Raw genomic sequence first — 18,770 nt, 5'->3', positions numbered from 1 at the left:
AAGGCTTTCTTTGGGGGCCTGTCTTACGCAAAGGAGGGCAGCTGGATTGATCTACAAACTGGTTGTAAAAAATTTAACTCTGCAATAAAAATATATTTACCAAAAAAAAAAATGGAGGCAGTCTATGCAAATTCAGATTATAGCTTTCAATCGATGGATAGTACCATTATTTAATGCTATAAGAAACAGTTGTTTGTTATTGTGAATATAGCGAACTTGTTATTTACTCGTGTAGACACATTTGGTTGTAAGCATAATTGTCTCCATCCTCAAAGGTTTTAATATTTAATCATCAAATGTATATATACTAAGCAATAAACATACACTCACTGAATTATATATGTACAAATCTCACTTGTTCGTTGATAGTTATATAATACATAATACTTAACAATATAACACAGAGGTGTGTCAAACAAAGAAGGCGTGTTCCACTGCTGCATGAGATTTACATGTACACTCTCAGCCTATCCATAAACCCTGGTCACAGCCTCCTCTTCCTGCTCCGCAAGAAACTGAAGACCTGGCTCTTCCTATAAGCACCTTGGGGATCACAAACCTACACGCCTGCCCAAGCGCCTGGATACCCTCTCTGGTGATTAGTACGCTATACAAATCAATATAACATAACATAAATATTGGTGGCAAAATCTGCCAAGGTAGTTCTTGATCTATGCATTTCAGAACAAAGTTGGGCAATGGAAAATGGAAGACGCTGGAACGAACCCCTGACCCAAACTGCAAACTGGCCAAAGGCTCAGAGACTTTGTTGAATTACTATTCAGTTCCTTTTCCGCTTCTACCAACATTTTTCAACGAATCACTGAGGAAAAACGTAGGAAATGATTTGGGAAGCAGGAAAAGGACACAACGGTCTGCAAGATCACTACCATTTTATTGCATTTCAATCGATATCTGGGTAGAATGACTGGAGTTTTCCAAATTACAGCGGAGGAACAGAGCTGCTGGTCAGTAATGGGGGACTCAACCTGCCAATGGAAGCCCACACGGAGCGTAGAACCTGGCGCGGAGCATAGAACCTGGCGCGAGGGACTTGTGGAGGGAGACGGGGCCACAGGACAAAGGAGCACACCCACACAGTGCGCAGCAAGGGTACTCATGGGATTACAAGGAGGCGGGACACAACCAGGGCTCGAGTCGGGGTACCACGCAGGTGGACGGCGTCCCCCCACTTATTGTACTGGGAGCTCGATAACTGGAGCAAATGGAGCCACACATTCACTTTTTGGCCTCTCTGGGGCGAGATCGGAGCTCATTCAGAACGCTGCTCATGCGCTGACTTCTCCGATACAATCGCATCTAAGGGGTGAGCGAGGGGAGACAATGAGTCTGATGGTGCAAGCCACCTTTCGTGACGTCACTTCCTGTCGTGACGTCAGCGTCCCCCCACTTCTTTTTTTAGGACTTGTGCCCTGGTTACAACCAAAGAGGGCCACTGGGTAAAGAGCACACCCTGAAGGAGAACGATGCGAGCGAAGCATCACACCAACAGGTGAAAGGGATTCAGGATGCTCCCAGGTGAAGGATACAAACAGGTAGGGTAGGAAATGACAGCGAGGGTTGCCTCGTACTGAGGAATCACACCCACGTGCAGGATAGAAAGGGACACCTGCGCCAAAGGGTGAAAGGGCAAACCCATGAAGCAGAGCAATTTACTCTCAAGAGTGGCAACAGGTGAAAAGGCAAACCTATCGAGGACAGGCATAAGACTCAAGGCGCAACGTGGAGAAAGAGGAATAGAGACGAGGAATCAGGGGTCTGGGGGCCACTGTGAGACAGATCAGCCACAGAGAACATCACTATGTAAAGGATAAAATGCGCTTAGGGAATGAACACGGATAATAGTTAGCCATCCTACAATCAGAATAGAACATCACTTTCCATTGACAAATAAATATACAATGAAAACGACATATTAATTCAGATAAAAACAAGATTTTCTAACAAATAATAAGAAAAGTTCCTGGAAAACAGTGTTTTTATTGCAAAGGCCTTGTGTGTTCTTCTTTCTGGCTCGGACATTTATGAAAGTCGTTTGTTTTTCTTTCTGTTTACACATATGCTTCATCATTCAGTGGGCTGTCCTAAATTGTCCTTGTAGTGCTTCAGTTGTACGAAAGGTATTCTATTAATCTTGGAGGGATATTTAACTTGGCAACTTTCTCCAGGCCTCGAAGGCCAATTGCTTTCCGCAGGCTTAGTCTACAAAACTGTCTCAAAGTCCTCGGAGTCTCTGAAAGCAAAGATTATACAGTTAGTTAAGTAAACAAGCATCAGTAAATGCATTAGGTTTTACCTATGTGATTAATAAGCTGTTTTTTTGTTGTAAGATGTAACTTGCTGAGAAGTGGTACAAAATAAGTTACAGAAAGTCTGTTAAAGGTTTAGACCGCGACATAGTACTGAGTCTTGCTTCTGAGGCTTTAAAAACTGCTGCAGATGAGGGAAGAGCCACTGCCTTGCACTTTCTTGACCGTAGTGCCGCTTTTGACACGGTCTCCTACGGCCTCTTTTTGGAACGGCTTGGGGAGGCCAGGGTCGGGGGGGGGGAATATGGAGATGGATTAAACAGTTTCTGGAGAATAGATCCTTCCAGGTTCTACAGTTTCCTTTTGAATCCAGAGTCTGTCCTCTGTCGCAAGGGGTGCCATAGGGTTCGTCTCTCAGCCCTACCCTGTTTAATATCTATATGCGCCTCTTGGCACATATCGTGTTGAGACATGGGGTAAAACTGGTGTCATATGCTGATGACACTCAGTTGATTGTCACCCTGGAACAAAAGGAGGCAGGAATGGCCGACAAGTTTAAGGGGTGTCTGGGGGAGCTTGCTAATTGGATGAAGCTCAGGTGTTTGCAGCTGAATGCGGGTAAAACGGAGGTGATGATAGTCGGTAATCAGCCCTCTCTTTGGTCACATCGGTGGTGGCCAGAGGAGCTGGGACCGTCTCCGACCCCTAAGATCAAGGTCAAGAACTTGGGAGTATGGTTCAACGACTCACTTTCATTTTCCGAACAGACATCAGTCGTGGCTGGTGCCTGTTTTGGCATTCTTAGGATGCTGCGACAAATCTTGAATCTTTTCCCATTAGACGCTAGACGTACCATTATACAGGCCCTTGTTACATCCCGTCTAGACTACTGCAATATCCTGTACCAAGGGGTGACCCAAAAAAACCTGAACATCCTGCAGAAGGTTCAGAATGCTGCAGCATATCTAATTTTGAACATTCCTAGACGGGCTTCAGTGGGGGTGGCCCTGAGGAAATTACATTGGCTTCCCATACAGGCCAGAGTCATCTTTAAGGCTTTGTGTTTCAGCCATAGAATCTTCAATAAGAAATGTCCTAGCTTTCTGCATCCCCTTCTCACCGCCTATAGACCTACAAGTTGCCTAAGGTCCGTGGGCACGGCAAAGTTGATTGTGCCCAAGGTTTAGGCTGGTGGGAGCTCCTTTTGCTTCCTTACGGCGAAGACCTGGAATAACCTCCCTGTTGACTTAAGGCTGTGCCCGTCGGAGACCTTGTTTAAAAAAAAACTTAAGACATGGCTATTCCAACATCCCCCGGATGGCCGGCAATAGGCCTTCCGTAGCTGTTCCCTGGGGGCTCTGATTGGAGGGTGAGTGGGCAGTACTGGTCCATCTGTTGGGTCCTTCTAGTGTTCTAGCGCGGGGACACTCCGTTGGAGTAACCAGGCGCTCTATAAACTGTATAACAATAATAATAAAATGTTAGGATTATGTACAAAAAGGCAATATATTGTGCTGTTACTAGTGGTATAGTGCAGGCAAGTAATAGCAAAAGTTTGAAAAATGCAATGAAAGAGGGGAAATAATAGAATTAATTGATGTAATAGCAATATTATATGTTTAGAGGAGTTCTGACAACTTTTGCGTCCGGTGCCACTGCACCAGATGCACCATTCAAATCATGCCCCTAGTGCCTGCAAGATAACTGCATATGTGCGCTATATAAAACTTCATAAATAATGTGACTGCCAGTTTAGTAGTAAAATATAATAATATTTGGTGTTAAGAGGAGTTATGACAACTTTTGGCCCAGGTGCTGCTGCACCATTCAAATCATGAGCCCATTGCCTGTAAGATAACTGTACTTGAGATTGCCTCTTTAGAAGTAAAATATTGCAATATTTGGTGCTAAGAGGGGTTCCTAGAGCCTTGGGCCCCGGTGTCACTGCACATGCTGCACCATTTAAATCAGGACCTTAGTGCCAGCAACGTAACTGCACTTGTGACTCTTTATTTTGTAGTTAAATATAGCAATATCTGGTGTTCAGAGGAGTTCTGACAACTTTTGGCCCCGGTGCCACTGCACCTGCAGCACCATCGAAACCATGGCACTAGTGCCTTCGAGATAACTGCACTTGTGACTGCCTGTTTAATAGTAACAATTAGCAATAGTCTGCGTTTGGTGGGTTCCCTAAAGGTTGGGGCCACGGTGCCACTGCACCAGCTCCACCATTCAAATCAAGTCCCTTTTAACTGCAAGGTAACTGAAATTGTGCCTGTCTGTAGAGTAGTAAAATCTTGCAATATTAGGTGTTTAGAGGAGTTTAGACAACTTTTGGGCTCAGTGGCGCTGAACCTGTTGCACATTCAAATCATCACCCTGTTGTCTGCAAGGCAACTGCATGTGTGACTGCCTGTTTAGTAGTAAAATATAGCGATATTAGGTGTTGAGTGGGCTGTCTGATCTTTTGGTCCTGGTGCTATTGCACCTGCTGCACCATTCCTAAATCATTACCCTATTGCCTGGTAGATAAATGCACTTGAGACTGTCTTGTTTAGTAGTAAAATTTTGCAATAATATGGGTTTAGTGGGATCCCTAGAGATTTTGGCCCCAAAGTCACTGCACCTTCTGCACCATTCAAATCAAGTTCCTTTTAACTGTAAGGTATTTGAAATAGTGACTGCCTGTTTAGTAGTCAAATATAGCAATATTATGTGTTTAGAGGAGTTCTGACAACTTTTAGGCCAGGTACTACTGCACCTGCTGCACCATTCAAATCATGACCCTAGTGCCTGAAAGATAACTTCACTTGTGACTGCCTGTTTAGCAGTAAAATATAGCAATATTTGGTGTTTAGTGGAGTTATGACAATTTTTGGCTTTGGTGCCACTGCACATGCTGCACTATTGAATTCATGACCCCAATGCTTGATAATTGATAATTGCACTTATGACTGCCTGTTTAGTTGTAAAACATAGCAATAGTAGGTGTTTAACTGAGTTTTTAACGGAGTTATGATAACTTTTGGCCCCGGTGCCACTGCACCTGTTACACCATTTAAATCAAGCCCCTTTTAACTGCAAGGTAACTGCAATTGTGACTGCCTGTATTGTAGTAAAATATAGCAATATTAGATGTTTAGAGGAGTTTTGATAACTTTTGGGCCGGTTGCCACTGCACCTGCTGCACAATCCAAATCATGACCCTGTTGTCTGCAAGGTAACTGCACCTGTGACTGCCTATTTAGTAGTAACATATATCAATATTAGGTGTTTAGTGAGCTGCCTAGAGCTTTTGGTCCTGGTGTCACTGCACCTGTTGCACTATTAAAATCATGACCCTGTTGTATGTAAGGTAACTGCACTTGTGACTGCCTGTTTAGTTTTAAATTTGAGCAATAATCTGGGTTTAGTGGGGTTCCTAGAGCTTTTGGCCACGGTGCCACTGCATCTGCCGCACAATTCAAATAAAGTCCCCTTTAACTGCACGATAACTGCAATTGTGACTGCCTGTTAGTAGTCAAATATAGCAATATTATGTGTTTAGAGGAGTTCTGACATCTTTTGGGCACGGTGCTAATGCATCTGCTGCACCATTCAAATCATAACCCTGTTGTCTGCAAGGTAACTGCACGTGTGGATGCCTGTTTAGTAGTAAAATATAGCATAGCTCTTGTATATTAACTTTATTTTTAATGTACAATGTTTATTACAACATTTACAATTTGATCATAATGACCAAATAGATTACGTTGAAAAAATCAATCTGATAATGCCTACACAGTGCAAAGAAAGTTACTGAGGCATGAATAGGAAATGCCACAAACGTTGTAAGGCTATACCATCTGCTTTACACAACTAAGTAATAAAAAGCAAGCATTCCAGCATACTGTTAGAAGCTGTCTGCCTTTTCCGTGGGAAGAGATCTTATCTTGACAGTGAATGGGGCTTAAACAGTGTGAACAGCTTTAGAAGAAGTATCGTAAATGCGTTCAGCCAGGGAAAGTTAACCCAAAAAAAAGTTCCACACAAAAACGAATGAACACAGCAATTCGACCATCTGGAACTGATAAAAGTCCCCTTTTAAGATATATTAAATACAAGAGATTTCACAAGCACAGCGTAAGTGCCGTGCATGCGAAACCTAAAAAGCAAGCATTTCAGCATACTGTTAGAAACTGTCTGCCTTTTCAATAGGAAGAGATCCTATCTGGACAGTGAATGGGACTTAAACAGTGTGAACCTATTGCTGACATTGTTACACATTTGAGAACTTTAGGGATAGTAGTGCTGTCACAAGGCTTCAGCATGGCATGTTTTTTTTTCTTTTTTACTTCTTGTCTGATTGCGTGAGGAAGTGAGAATTATATATTTACATTATCGTTGTTTTGTCACGTTGTGCCTCAAACCTACCGTGAGCTCCCTGCTGTCACACTTCCTAATGAAAGGTATTGCTCATTGAGATAACCTGGAAATTAGTGCATACAATTTTACTTATCAGTACCCATTGCTAAATTACTCTGTTCATTTGCTTTTGAGTAGAACTTTTGTTTTGTTAACTTCCCCTGGCTGCATGCATTTAAGATACTTCTACACAAAAGCGAATGCAGAGTAATTTGGCGATAGGAAATGATGGGAGCACTTTTTAATGATATAATAAATACAAGGGATTTCACAAGACAGGGGAAACCTAAAAAGTGGTGGTAGTGTCTTCCTTTTATGTCAATGAGTGTGGAGGAAATATTTTCCCACTCAATGGGTGAACAATCTCTCTGTTTTTCCATCGCCCTTGTCTTCTTGCAGTCAGAGGCATTTGTCAAACTGCTGGAGTCCCCTCTTCGATCAGGTCATATAGCGCTTAAATCACAATCCATGTGCTATCGCAGAAGTGTCATCAGAGGAATGAGTCTTCCGCTCTCAAGATAGCCTTGCAACACAATGTTTAAATTAGGGAATGGTGACACAAATCACTAAGGAAAACAAAGTCATGGATGGAAGTTTAAATCATCATACTCATAATAAAGGAAACAAAACAATTTATTGTGTTTCTCCTGCAATATAAACTGAAATGGGTGAAATACTTAAACACAGAAGGGTGTGAGTCTCTTTTCAATATTACTGCCCATTTCATTAACTTCCTGTACCCACAGTTTCTTGCACCTCTTCACAGTATTATTTGTAATAAGTATATTCTAACCCATTGCTTACGTCATTACACAACAGTGGCAGTAATACCCTCTGAGGCAAACAGATCGATTTCTCATGCTAGCGTGTGATGGTCACTTTGCTTGAAAAGAAAAATGCTACTTACCCAGTATGCATCTGTTCTTGGCATGGAGAGCTGTAGATTCACATGCTTTTCATAGCCTTCAATCTAGTGTTGGGTCTGGATATTTGCACTTTGTTTTTTGTTCGAAGAAGTCTTTTCCAGTCACAAGGTAGGTGACTCCTCCTTTCGGTGATAGTGCGCATGGGCATCGACTCCATCGTTAGATTGTTTGCCGCAGAGGGTGATAATGGAGTTAGTAAGGGTAGTAAGAGATGTCCCTGTATATATGTATCTAAGTAAGATGTTACTGCAACAGGTATAGGTACCCAGGGATAAGGGTGGGTGCATGTGAATCTACAGCTCTACATGCTGAGAACAGATGCATACTGGGTAAGTAGCATTTTACGTTCGAGGCATGTGAACTGTAGATCACAGGCTTTGCATAGACTATAAAGCAGTTATCTCCCAAGCGGTGGCTAGCCTGTAGCTGTTGCAGTTGTCTGAAATAGTGTACGTAAAACTGCTTGGCCCACACTAGCTTGCTGTCTTGCTAACACATCTACATAATAGTGTTTTGTGAATGTGTGAAGTGTAGACCATGTTGCAGCTTTGCAAATCTCATCTATAGGTATATTTCCTAAGAATGCCACAGTGGCCCCTAGTTTGCGCGTTAAGTGTGCTCTAGGGGGAATTGTCAATGTTCGTTTTGCTTTTGCATAGTATGTCTGAATACATTTGACTATCCGCCTTATAGGATTGCCTGTATGTGGTGGAGCAAAAGCCACAAATAGTTGTTTTGTCTTACAGAAAGGTGTTGTCCTTTCAATATAGTAAAGTAGTGTTCTTTTCATATCTGGAGTGTGTAAAGCACGTTCTGCCACAGAATCTGGTTGAGGGAAGAACGCAGGCAACTCAACAGATTGGTTGATATGAAAGGCAGAAATGACCTTAGGTAGGAATTTAGGGTTGGTCCGAAGAACCACTTTGTTTTGGTGTATTTGTAAAAATGGTTCTTCTATGGTTAGTGCCTGAAGCTCACCTAATCTCCTCAGTGATGTGATAGCTATGAGGAAAGCTACCTTCCAAGTGAGAAATTGCAATGGCCCAAAAGGTGGACCCATTAGGCTGGTGAGGACAATGTTGCGATTCCACACTGGAGCAGGTGTAAGTCTTGGGGGAATGATTCTTTTAAGTCCCACCATAAATGCTTTAATGACAGTCCCTCTAAAGAGAGACAGATGTCTGTTCTGTAGGTATGTAGCTATTGCAGCAAAATGTAAGCGTATGGATGTGTATGCTAAATTGGAATGCTTCAGATGTAATAGATAGCAAATGATGATTTGAACTGAAGCATCAAGTGGGTTGATTTGATTATTATTACAGTATATCACAAAACGGCTTCCACTTTGCTGCATAGCATGCTCTTGTGGTAGGACGTCTAGCCTCTTTGATAATGTTCATGCAGTCTGGCGGGAGATTAAGGTAGTCAAACTCTAAGATTTCAGGTACCAGATTGCAAGGTTGAGATGGTTGGGATCTGGATGTTTTATCTCTCCATGGCTCTGAGTGAGGAGATTTCGACTAGATGTAGTTTTTGGTGAGGAACTAATGAGAGCTCCAACAGGGTTGTGAACCAGGGTTGACAGGCCCATGTAGGAACAACTAGAATTAGTGTCAGGGTCGACTGTCTGATCTTCCAAACGATAAATAGAATAAGTGGGAGAGGCGGAAAAGCATAGGCAAATATCCCTGACCAATTCATCCATGGTGCATTTCCTCTGGACAATGGGTGTGGATACCTGGATGCGAAGCTTGTGCATTTTGTGTTAAGGTTTGTGGCGAATAGATCTTTGTCTGGAAAGCCCCACATTTGAAAGAATGGGAGGAGAACATGAGGGTGGTGTTCCCATTCATGGATCTGTTGTCTTTAATGACTGAGCAGATTTGTAATCTGATTGTTTACTCCTGGAAGGTGTTCTTCGAGGAGATACATTTTATGATGTATAGCACATCTCCAGATGGTCTGTGCTAGTTGCGACAGTTGGAGAGAGTGTGTCCCCCTCCTGTTTTTTATGTAGTACATTGCTGTCATGTTGTCTGTACAAATCAGGACAGTTTTGCCTACTATATGAACTTGAAAAGCTTTGAGCACTAGAAAAATCGCTAGCAGCTCTAGATGCTTTATGTGAAGCTGCTTTTGCTGCATGCTCCACATGCCCTGAATTGTATGCGACTGGAGATCAGCTCCCCAACCAGTGAGCGATGTGTCTGCTGTTAGCACTGGCTGTGGAACCGGGTCAATGAAGGGCCGCCCTTTTGAAAGGTTTTGTGTATTTCACCACTGCAGAGAGTGATGGGTGCAGCCGTCTACCAACACTAGATCTGATAACAGACCCTGAGCCTGGTTCCAGTGACGTGCTAAGCACTCCTGGAGGGGACACATTTGAAGTCTTGCATAAGGGACTATTAGGATGCAAGATTACATCATCCCTAGCAACTGCATGAACACTCGACCTGGCAATGAGTGTTGTGGCTGAAACTGACAGAGTTGAGTCTGCATGTTGCGGATTCTGGCCGGATTGGGGTAGGTTAGAGCTTTTTGTGTATCTATTGTGGCTCCCAGATACGCCTGTGTGTTGGATGGTTGGAGATGGGACTTGGACAGATTTACTGTGAATCCAAGAACGGGGAGCAACTGTACTGTTCTATGAGCTTCACGTAGATAGCTTTGTTGCGAGCTGGCTTTTATGAGCCAGTCGTCTAAGTACGGGAAGACGTGAATGTGTTGTCTTCGTAGATGAGCTGAGACTACTGCCAGGCATTTGGTGAAAACCCTGGATGCAGTAGTTACTCCGAATGGGAGCACCTTGAACTGGTAATGCTGGCCTGCTACTATGAAACTGAGGTATTTGCGGTGAGCCGGATGTATTGGGATATGGAAATAAGCGTCCTTTAAGTCCAAAGTAGACAGAAAGTCGCCTTTTTGGGAGCCCTTGTAAGAGGAAGAGGGATTTTCTGTGGATATATTCTTGGAGCCACCCCTGTAAAAGGAGTGACGAAAGGAACCCCTGTTAGAAGGTAACTGCAAAGCCCCAATGGACTTTGCGACCTCAGTGTCTTTTTAAATTTGTTCCAGCGAGGTGTCAACTGCAGGGCCAAAGAGGTTTTCTTTTGTGAAATGAATGGATGAGAATAGAAGCTTGCACCTCAGGTTTGAATCCTGTAATTCTCAACCAAGCATGCCTGCGTAGCAGTACAGTGGTGTTTACTGCGTGGGCTACTGTGTCTGCTGCATCTAGAGCGCACCTAATGGAGGTATTGGTGATAAGTTTGCCCTTCTGGAGAAGATCATTAGCCTTAGATTTATGCTCATCAGGCAGAAATTAAAGGAGCTTTATTAACTCATCATAATGAGCCCTATCATATCGAGCTAACAAAGCTTGAGCATTAGCAATGCGCCAATGATTGGCTGCTTGCGACGCTATCCTTTTGCCCGAGGCATCAATTAACTTCGATTCCTTATTAGGAGGAGGGGCCTCGCCTGTGGTCTGTGAGTTAGCTCTCTTGCAAGCCTTGGAAACCACAGGAGAGTCTAAGAGCATCTGATCATTGATGTAGGTGGGGTCAGTAGGTGCAGGTTTATATTTTTCTCCACCCTAGGAGACCTAATCTGCGTGCTTTAACATCCCATTAAACATTGGCAGTATATGAGTAGCTCTCTAAGAGGAACTTAGCGACTCAAATAGGAAATCCTTCTAAAGCCTCCTTATGCAGCTCCAACCCATGATACTGAGCCGCCCTGTTAAGTAACTCAATGTATCCTATATTGTCGTCGGGTGGTGAGGGTCTGGCCGGATATAAATCGGGGTAATTTTCCGGGTTTGGGTCAGTGTCATAGTCCTCCCATGGGTCAGTATCCTGTGGCCTATTCTCATCCCCACCCCCTTCATCCTGTGGGTCAGGTGATAGTGGTGGTGGTGATTTTTTTTTTTATTTGGTAACTAGGCTGTCTTGCTCCCGGAACCAAGCCCGCGGGACGCATAATGGGGTATTTAAGAGGACATGGAGAAATCTGGGGAGAATCATCATTTTAAACAGGGCGACCCTCACCAGAGGGTTTAGGGGGAGCGGCTGTCACTTGTGGAGGACTTTATTCGCCTTTTTCACCAGCGGGGTCAGGGAGCAGGGTGACCCAGATTCCTAAATATTTGAAAGATTGCCACCTGAGGGGTATTGTGGATTGTGGGTGATGGAAAAAAGTGTAATAATAAACTCTCTCTTCGGGTGGTAAAGATGAGAGCACAATGTGCTTGTTAAAATACCCCTCACACACTAAAAAAATCCTTTAGTGTCATGCTTCATCATTGGGGTCTTCCCGTCCCTCTACGGGGCGGGGCGTGCTACGACCTGACGAACTACGCGGGAGCACTTTTAAGGTGACATAGGCTATGTGACAGTGCAAGGTGGGTGGTGTCAGTGAAGTGTAGGGACCTAATAATGTGTGGGAATTAAAAAGCTAAAAATCCTCTGGCTAGTGGAAAAAAATGATTTATTCACTTCCCTAGCTGGGGACGTTAAGAAGGGGGTTTTTGAGGTAGAGCAATTAGCTAACTACCTGGTCTACATGTTTCGTAAGCAGTCCCCTACTGCTTACTCATCAGGACCTTCTAATGGCCCCTACTAGAAAATGCTCGGTTTCTAAGTATGATATGCCTACTGTCCTAAAAACTAGCAGTAAAAATCCACTGTCAGTTTTAGCTTCAGGGCATGAGCTGGCCCAAGGGAAGCAAGATAAAATTTATCAAAAAAGTTGACCTAAATATGGTCTCTGTAAAGAAAAAGGGAAAAAAAGGGGGAAGAGAGAAAAGCACAAATTTATACAATTGTATCTATAATTTGTCTTTGAGCACAAATTTATATTAGTGCCACTAGTCCCACTTATCATTCATATTAGCCCAACCGATAAAGAATATACTTGAGACTTTATGGACAAAGAGACGGTTCAATTTGCCATCCCCTAGATGCTCGTTTTTCTTGTTGACCGAACATCAAGTAGCCCCCTGTAATTAGGGCTGGTTTCATCTCAACACACACACACTCATAACTCGATGCACACATTAGCACCACACAGGGATTAAAAACGAGGGACCCGATTTCTGTTCGTGATTTTTGTTCGTGAAATTCAATTCTAACAATATTATGTAGAAACAGTCATTAAAATCCCCATTGGGCACACCCCAGTTGTTTGATAGATATAGATACATACTGCTGTGGCGCATGTTGTATGCCCCATGAGCTGACAGATGGTAGGTGTTCACCGCGGTAATCTGTAAGAGAGAAGCCGCGCCCTTCACGTCAAAAAACACAACACACAAACATATTGGTTCCTGTCTCACGGGCCAATTGTTTAAAGACTTTGGTCAGAGTCTTTTACTCACAGTGTCCGCATAAGTATAATGCCTTACTCCTACCCGTACTGCCGCTCTGAAGATTAGTCGCGTCTAGAGTTTCGCAGTCATATAAGCTCCGCTAATCGCCGTGGTCGAGTTAGGTGTGCGCTGGCAAAACTAGTGCGCTAACCCCAAAATGGCCGCCGTCGATGGAACAGAGGGTGGTGCATTACCGGAAGTCTTTCTTCCGTTTCTATTTTGTGGCCAAGAGACCTGAGCCCAAACAATTCTTATATTTATATATATGCTCTAAGCTCCCTGTTAATTGTTGCCGGACGGTTAGATATGTCCAGATGACAGTACTAACGGTGTCTATAGTGGCTGACACTTGTATTTAGCATATAAATACAACTGACTTTTTTGAAGCTGGATTAACACTATAGGGGTCAGAATCAATAAAACGATAATGATTGTGACAGTGTCTGAGGTAACTGACCATAGTGTAAAATCTGGCATATGGCGGACTGATCAAGGGCTGAGTAGAATTATAAAAAAAAATTATATTTATAAAAAAAATTATATTTATAAAAAAGGGGTTTTCCGCGGACTGGTGATTAAGGTGAATGAGCTTTACAGCACTATTATAGTATTGCGTGGTATTTATTGACTGAATAGTGTCATTTAGAGAAAAAGGGGGTGTTTCCCTTGACATAAGGGAGGTGAACTCCCCAGACGTGGCAGCAGAGCTGTATTTGGACTATATCTAGGGTTATGATCATTCAGAAACAGGTGTTTAACCATTGCTGTGCTCTTGGGGGTGGCCAAAGTTTTAAGTAAAACACATGGGGAAGGGAGTACCCATCAGTGGACAATAGGTGTGCAGGATCTACAGCTGACCCCATGGTATTTCATCGTTTAACCCATGTTTATTGGACTGGACACGAAAAACCCATCTTTGTTCTTTTTCCAGTAGATGTTTCTCGTTGTCGATCTGTTCTATCACAGTCCAGGTTATGTCCTCAGGTTTATGCCCACTTTCCAGGAAGTGATTGGTTAGTTTTGTACTTGACTTCTTGCATTTGATTGTACTCTTGTGCTCACCTATTCTTGTCTTAACAGCCCTGCTGGTCATGCCGATGTACTCAAGATTGCAGGGGCAGGTGATTAAATATACAACATTGGAACTGTTGCAGTTGCTGAAGCTTCTCTGCTCCCATTTTGTCCCATTGTTGAAAGTTAATGTTTTACTCTTTTTGGTGAGACAGCATACCTTGCATCCACCACATGGGTAGTGTCCTTGTACAAAACTGGAGTTACCTTGGGTATTAACCTTGATTTCCTTAGGTCTGGTGTGCACCAGTATATCTCTCACACTCTGTGCTCTTTTGTGTGAAAACATGGGTTTCGGGATTGCAAGACCTCCACTATTAAGAATCTTCCAATTCTTATTAATGATCTTGATTACTTGATCCGAACTCGTGTTATACGTGGTAACACATATGGGTCTCTGCACTTCCACTTTTGTCACTTTCTCTTCAAGGAGGCTCTCTCTGCAGTTGTTCCTGGCTCTTTTGTAAGCTTGATCGATGATCCTTTGAGGGTAGTTCCTCGTTTTTAGCTTCTTCCGTAAATCATTGGACTGTGATTTAAAGTTGGCAATCTCGGTACAATTCCTGCGAAGTCGCAGGAACTGGCCGTAGGGTAAGTTGTCCCTCAGATGTCTAGGATGGAAGCTTTGGTACATCAAAAGACAGTTCTTTGAGGTGCTTTTAAAGTGTGTTGTTGTCATTAACCTGCCATTTTTTGGAAAAATGTTCAAGTCAAGAAATACCAGATTGTTATTGGTAGTGACACTGGTAAATTTCAGGAACTCGTCTTGATAGTTGAGCCACGTGAGGAACTGCTGCGCGGTCTTATCATCTCCATCCCAGATGATAAGGATATCATCGATGTACCTCTTCCAGATCATGATGTTGTTTCTGAATGGGTTATTAGCACTCAATATCCTTGTTTCCTCAAGATGGTGAACATAGAGACCAGCTATGCTTGGAGCAAATGTGCTTCCCATGCTGGTCCCATGTTTTTGAAGGTATAGGGTACCGTTGTGTTCGAAAAAGTTCTCCATTAGTGCCAAAGAGCAGCACTCCATCACCACATTTCGTGGGGTTCGATACTCCCAGTCGTCCGCGAAGAGAACATCTTCTATTATTGCCAGGGTTTCATTGTGTGGCAAACTGGTGTAAAGACTCTCCACATCACAGCTGATTAACAGCTGTGTGTTAGGATCAAATGACACCTCCTCGAGTAGATTCAGCACATCCTTGGTGTCTCTAAGATAGGTCGATGTCCTTTGTATCATGGGTCTTAGAAATGCGTCTGCAAATCTAGAGACTGGTTCAAGGACCGACCCGATCCCCGATACGATAGGTCTACCCGGGGGATTCTCTAGGTCCTTATGAATCTTCGGTAAGATGTATAGGTAAGGGGTTCTCGGGTTCTTTTGACATAGAAACTCCCCTTCTTTTTTGGTGATCCAATCATGAGACAGGGCCTCTTCTACCATTGTTTTGATTTTGATTGTTATTCTCTCCGTGGGGTTGGTCTGTAGGATCTCGTAGTTTCTCTTATCCTGTAGTAATCTTGTGCACTCTTTGTTATATTGTTCTCTGTTCAGTAACACAGTTGCACCCCCCTTATCCGCTGGTTTTATGACCACTTCTCGATTGTTGCTCAATTCTCGAAGTGCTTGTCTCTCTTCGTTCGAGATGTTCTGGAAGACTCGTTTCTGCATTGGATCGAGGGTTTCAAGATCTTTCATAACCGCTTTCTCGAAAGTCAGGAGTTCGATGGGGAGTGTGTTGTTCATCGGAGTGAAGGTAGATCGTGGCTTCAGTCCTGTGTCTCCTTGTTCGTTGTTATCCTTCTTGTCTCTAAAGAAGACCTGGAGTTTCAGCCTCCTTATAAACTCCTGAATTTCTTTACACAAATGGAATTTATCCATGTTGGCAGTGGGGACATATCCTAAGCCTTTTTCTAATACTCTTTTTTGCGACTCAGATAGCTCCATGCCTGTGAGGTTTACCACTAGACTCATTTCTGATTCTTGGATGCACCTGTCATACTCCTGGTTGACATTCTCGGAGTTCCTTCTTCCTCGGTGTTCCAGTGTACGGAGTTGCCTCTCCGGTTCCTCCCCTTGTTCTGTCCTCGGCGTGCCCCTAAAAAAGGAGCCGAGTTGTCAAAATATCCATAGTCTTGTTGGTATCCCCATTGTGGAAAGGGGCCATTTGGATGTTGAAAAGGCGGTGGGCCATACTGTTGTGGGGGATACATCATTGGCTGGGGGTAGCTATTCCATCCCCGCATGCCACGATGATTGGGTCGTCGGAAATTTCTTCGTGCGCCCTGGTATCTAGGGCTTTTGTTGCCACTTGAATTGGAACTGTTGGATCCAGCATCTGATGAATCATCGTTAGAGGTATTGTCACTTGATGGTTTGTAATTGTAATTGAATGAACCATTTATATTTCTTGAGGACAAAACTTTCAAAATTGATTGGTCACAAATTTCGTGGAGATGCACACGAGATTGGATCGTCCTGATCATAAAAACGGCAAGCAGACTGGCAAGTGATTTAAAAGTGGAGATACAAGCAATAGAGATACGTCTCAAAAGCTATAATTCTCCAGCGAATCTAAAGAAATATCTTGATGAACTAAATAAAACATTGAATGATTTTGAAATAACTCTCAAGGAAAGTAAATATGAAAAACTCAAAAAAGACACCAGTAGGTGGACGAAAGAAAAGATCTACCCCTACATTAAGGACAATTACAAACCATCAAGTGACAATACCTCTAACGATGATTCATCAGATGCTGGATCCAACAGTTCCAATTCAAGTGGCAACAAAAGCCCTAGATACCAGGGCGCACGAAGAAATTTCCGACGACCCAATCATCGTGGCATGCAGGGATGGAATAGCTACCCCCAGCCAATGATGTATCCCCCACAACAGTATGGCCCACCGCCTTTTCAACATCCAAATGGCCCCTTTCCACAATGGGGATACCAACAAGACTATGGATATTTTGACAACTCGGCTCCTTTTTTAGGGGCACGCCGAGGACAGAACAAGGGGAGGAACCGGAGAGGCAACTCCGTACACTGGAACACCGAGGAAGAAGGAACTCCGAGAATGTCAACCAGGAGTATGACAGGTGCATCCAAGAATCAGAAATGAGTCTAGTGGTAAACCTCACAGGCATGGAGCTATCTGAGTCGCAAAAAAGAGTATTAGAAAAAGGCTTAGGATATGTCCCCACTGCCAACATGGATAAATTCCATTTGTGTAAAGAAATTCAGGAGTTTATAAGGAGGCTGAAACTCCAGGTCTTCTTTAGAGACAAGAAGGATAACAACGAACAAGGAGACACAGGACTGAAGCCACGATCTACCTTCACTCCTATGAACAACACACTCCCCATCGAACTCCTGACTTTCGAGAAAGCGGTTATGAAAGATCTTGAAACCCTCGATCCAATGCAGAAACGAGTCTTCCAGAACATCTCGAACGAAGAGAGACAAGCACTTCGAGAATTGAGCAACAATCGAGAAGTGGTCATAAAACCAGCGGATAAGGGGGGTGAAACTGTGTTACTGAACAGAGAACAATATAACAAAGAGTGCACAAGATTACTACAGGATAAGAGAAACTACGAGATCCTACAGACCAACCCCACGGAGAGAATAACAATCAAAATCAAAACAATGGTAGAAGAGGCCCTGTCTCATGATTGGATCACCAAAAAAGAAGGGGAGTTTCTATGTCAAAAGAACCCGAGAACCCCTTACCTATACATCTTACCGAAGATTCATAAGGACCTAGAGAATCCCCCGGGTAGACCTATCGTATCGGGGATCGGGTCGGTCCTTGAACCAGTCTCTAGATTTGCAGACGCATTTCTAAGACCCATGATACAAAGGACATCGACCTATCTTAGAGACACCAAGGATGTGCTGAATCTACTCGAGGAGGTGTCATTTGATCCTAACACACAGCTGTTAATCAGCTGTGATGTGGAGAGTCTTTACACCAGTTTGCCACACAATGAAACCCTGGCAATAATAGAAGATGTTCTCTTCGCGGACGACTGGGAGTATCGAACCCCACGAAATGTGGTGATGGAGTGCTGCTCTTTGGCACTAATGGAGAACTTTTTCGAACACAACGGTACCCTATACCTTCAAAAACATGGGACCAGCATGGGAAGCACATTTGCTCCAAGCATAGCTGGTCTCTATGTTCACCATCTTGAGGAAACAAGGATATTGAGTGCTAATAACCCATTCAGAAACAACATCATGATCTGGAAGAGGTACATCGATGATATCCTTATCATCTGGGATGGAGATGATAAGACCGCGCAGCAGTTCCTCACGTGGCTCAACTATCAAGACGAGTTCCTGAAATTTACCAGTGTCACTACCAATAACAATCTGGTATTTCTTGACTTGAACATTTTTCCAAAAAATGGCAGGTTAATGACAACAACACACTTTAAAAGCACCTCAAAGAACTGTCTTTTGATGTACCAAAGCTTCCATCCTACACATCTGAGGGACAACTTACCCTACGGCCAGTTCCTGCGACTTCGCAGGAATTGTACCGAGATTGCCAACTTTAAATCACAGTCCAATGATTTACGGAAGAAGCTAAAAACGAGGAACTACCCTCAAAGGATCATCGATCAAGCTTACAAAAGAGCCAGGAACAACTGCAGAGAGAGCCTCCTTGAAGAGAAAGTGACAAAAGTGGAAGTGCAGAGACCCATATGTGTT

The 18,770-nt window shown here is 43.4% G+C and overlaps 1 protein-coding gene across 1 annotated transcript in view; it reads right to left on the bottom strand.

Annotated features, from left to right (window-relative positions):
* Positions 1–271: 271 nt before the first annotated feature.
* Positions 272–18,770, bottom strand: part of ASB13 (ankyrin repeat and SOCS box containing 13) — a 232,927-nt gene continuing 214,428 nt past the window's right edge. The window contains exon 6 of the mRNA XM_078677339.1: positions 272–2,254. Within this exon, the coding sequence (XP_078533465.1) occupies positions 2,127–2,254 (128 nt within the window). The 3' untranslated portion in view covers positions 272–2,126. The remainder of the gene's footprint in view (positions 2,255–18,770) is intronic.

This window comes from Lissotriton helveticus, chromosome 1_1 (assembly GCF_964261635.1).
Source record: "Lissotriton helveticus chromosome 1_1, aLisHel1.1, whole genome shotgun sequence".
NCBI classification, from domain to species: Eukaryota; Metazoa; Chordata; class Amphibia; order Caudata; family Salamandridae; genus Lissotriton; species Lissotriton helveticus.
The sequence above is the reverse complement of the archived record's forward strand: the minus strand, read 5'-3'. Positions and strand labels throughout refer to the sequence as shown.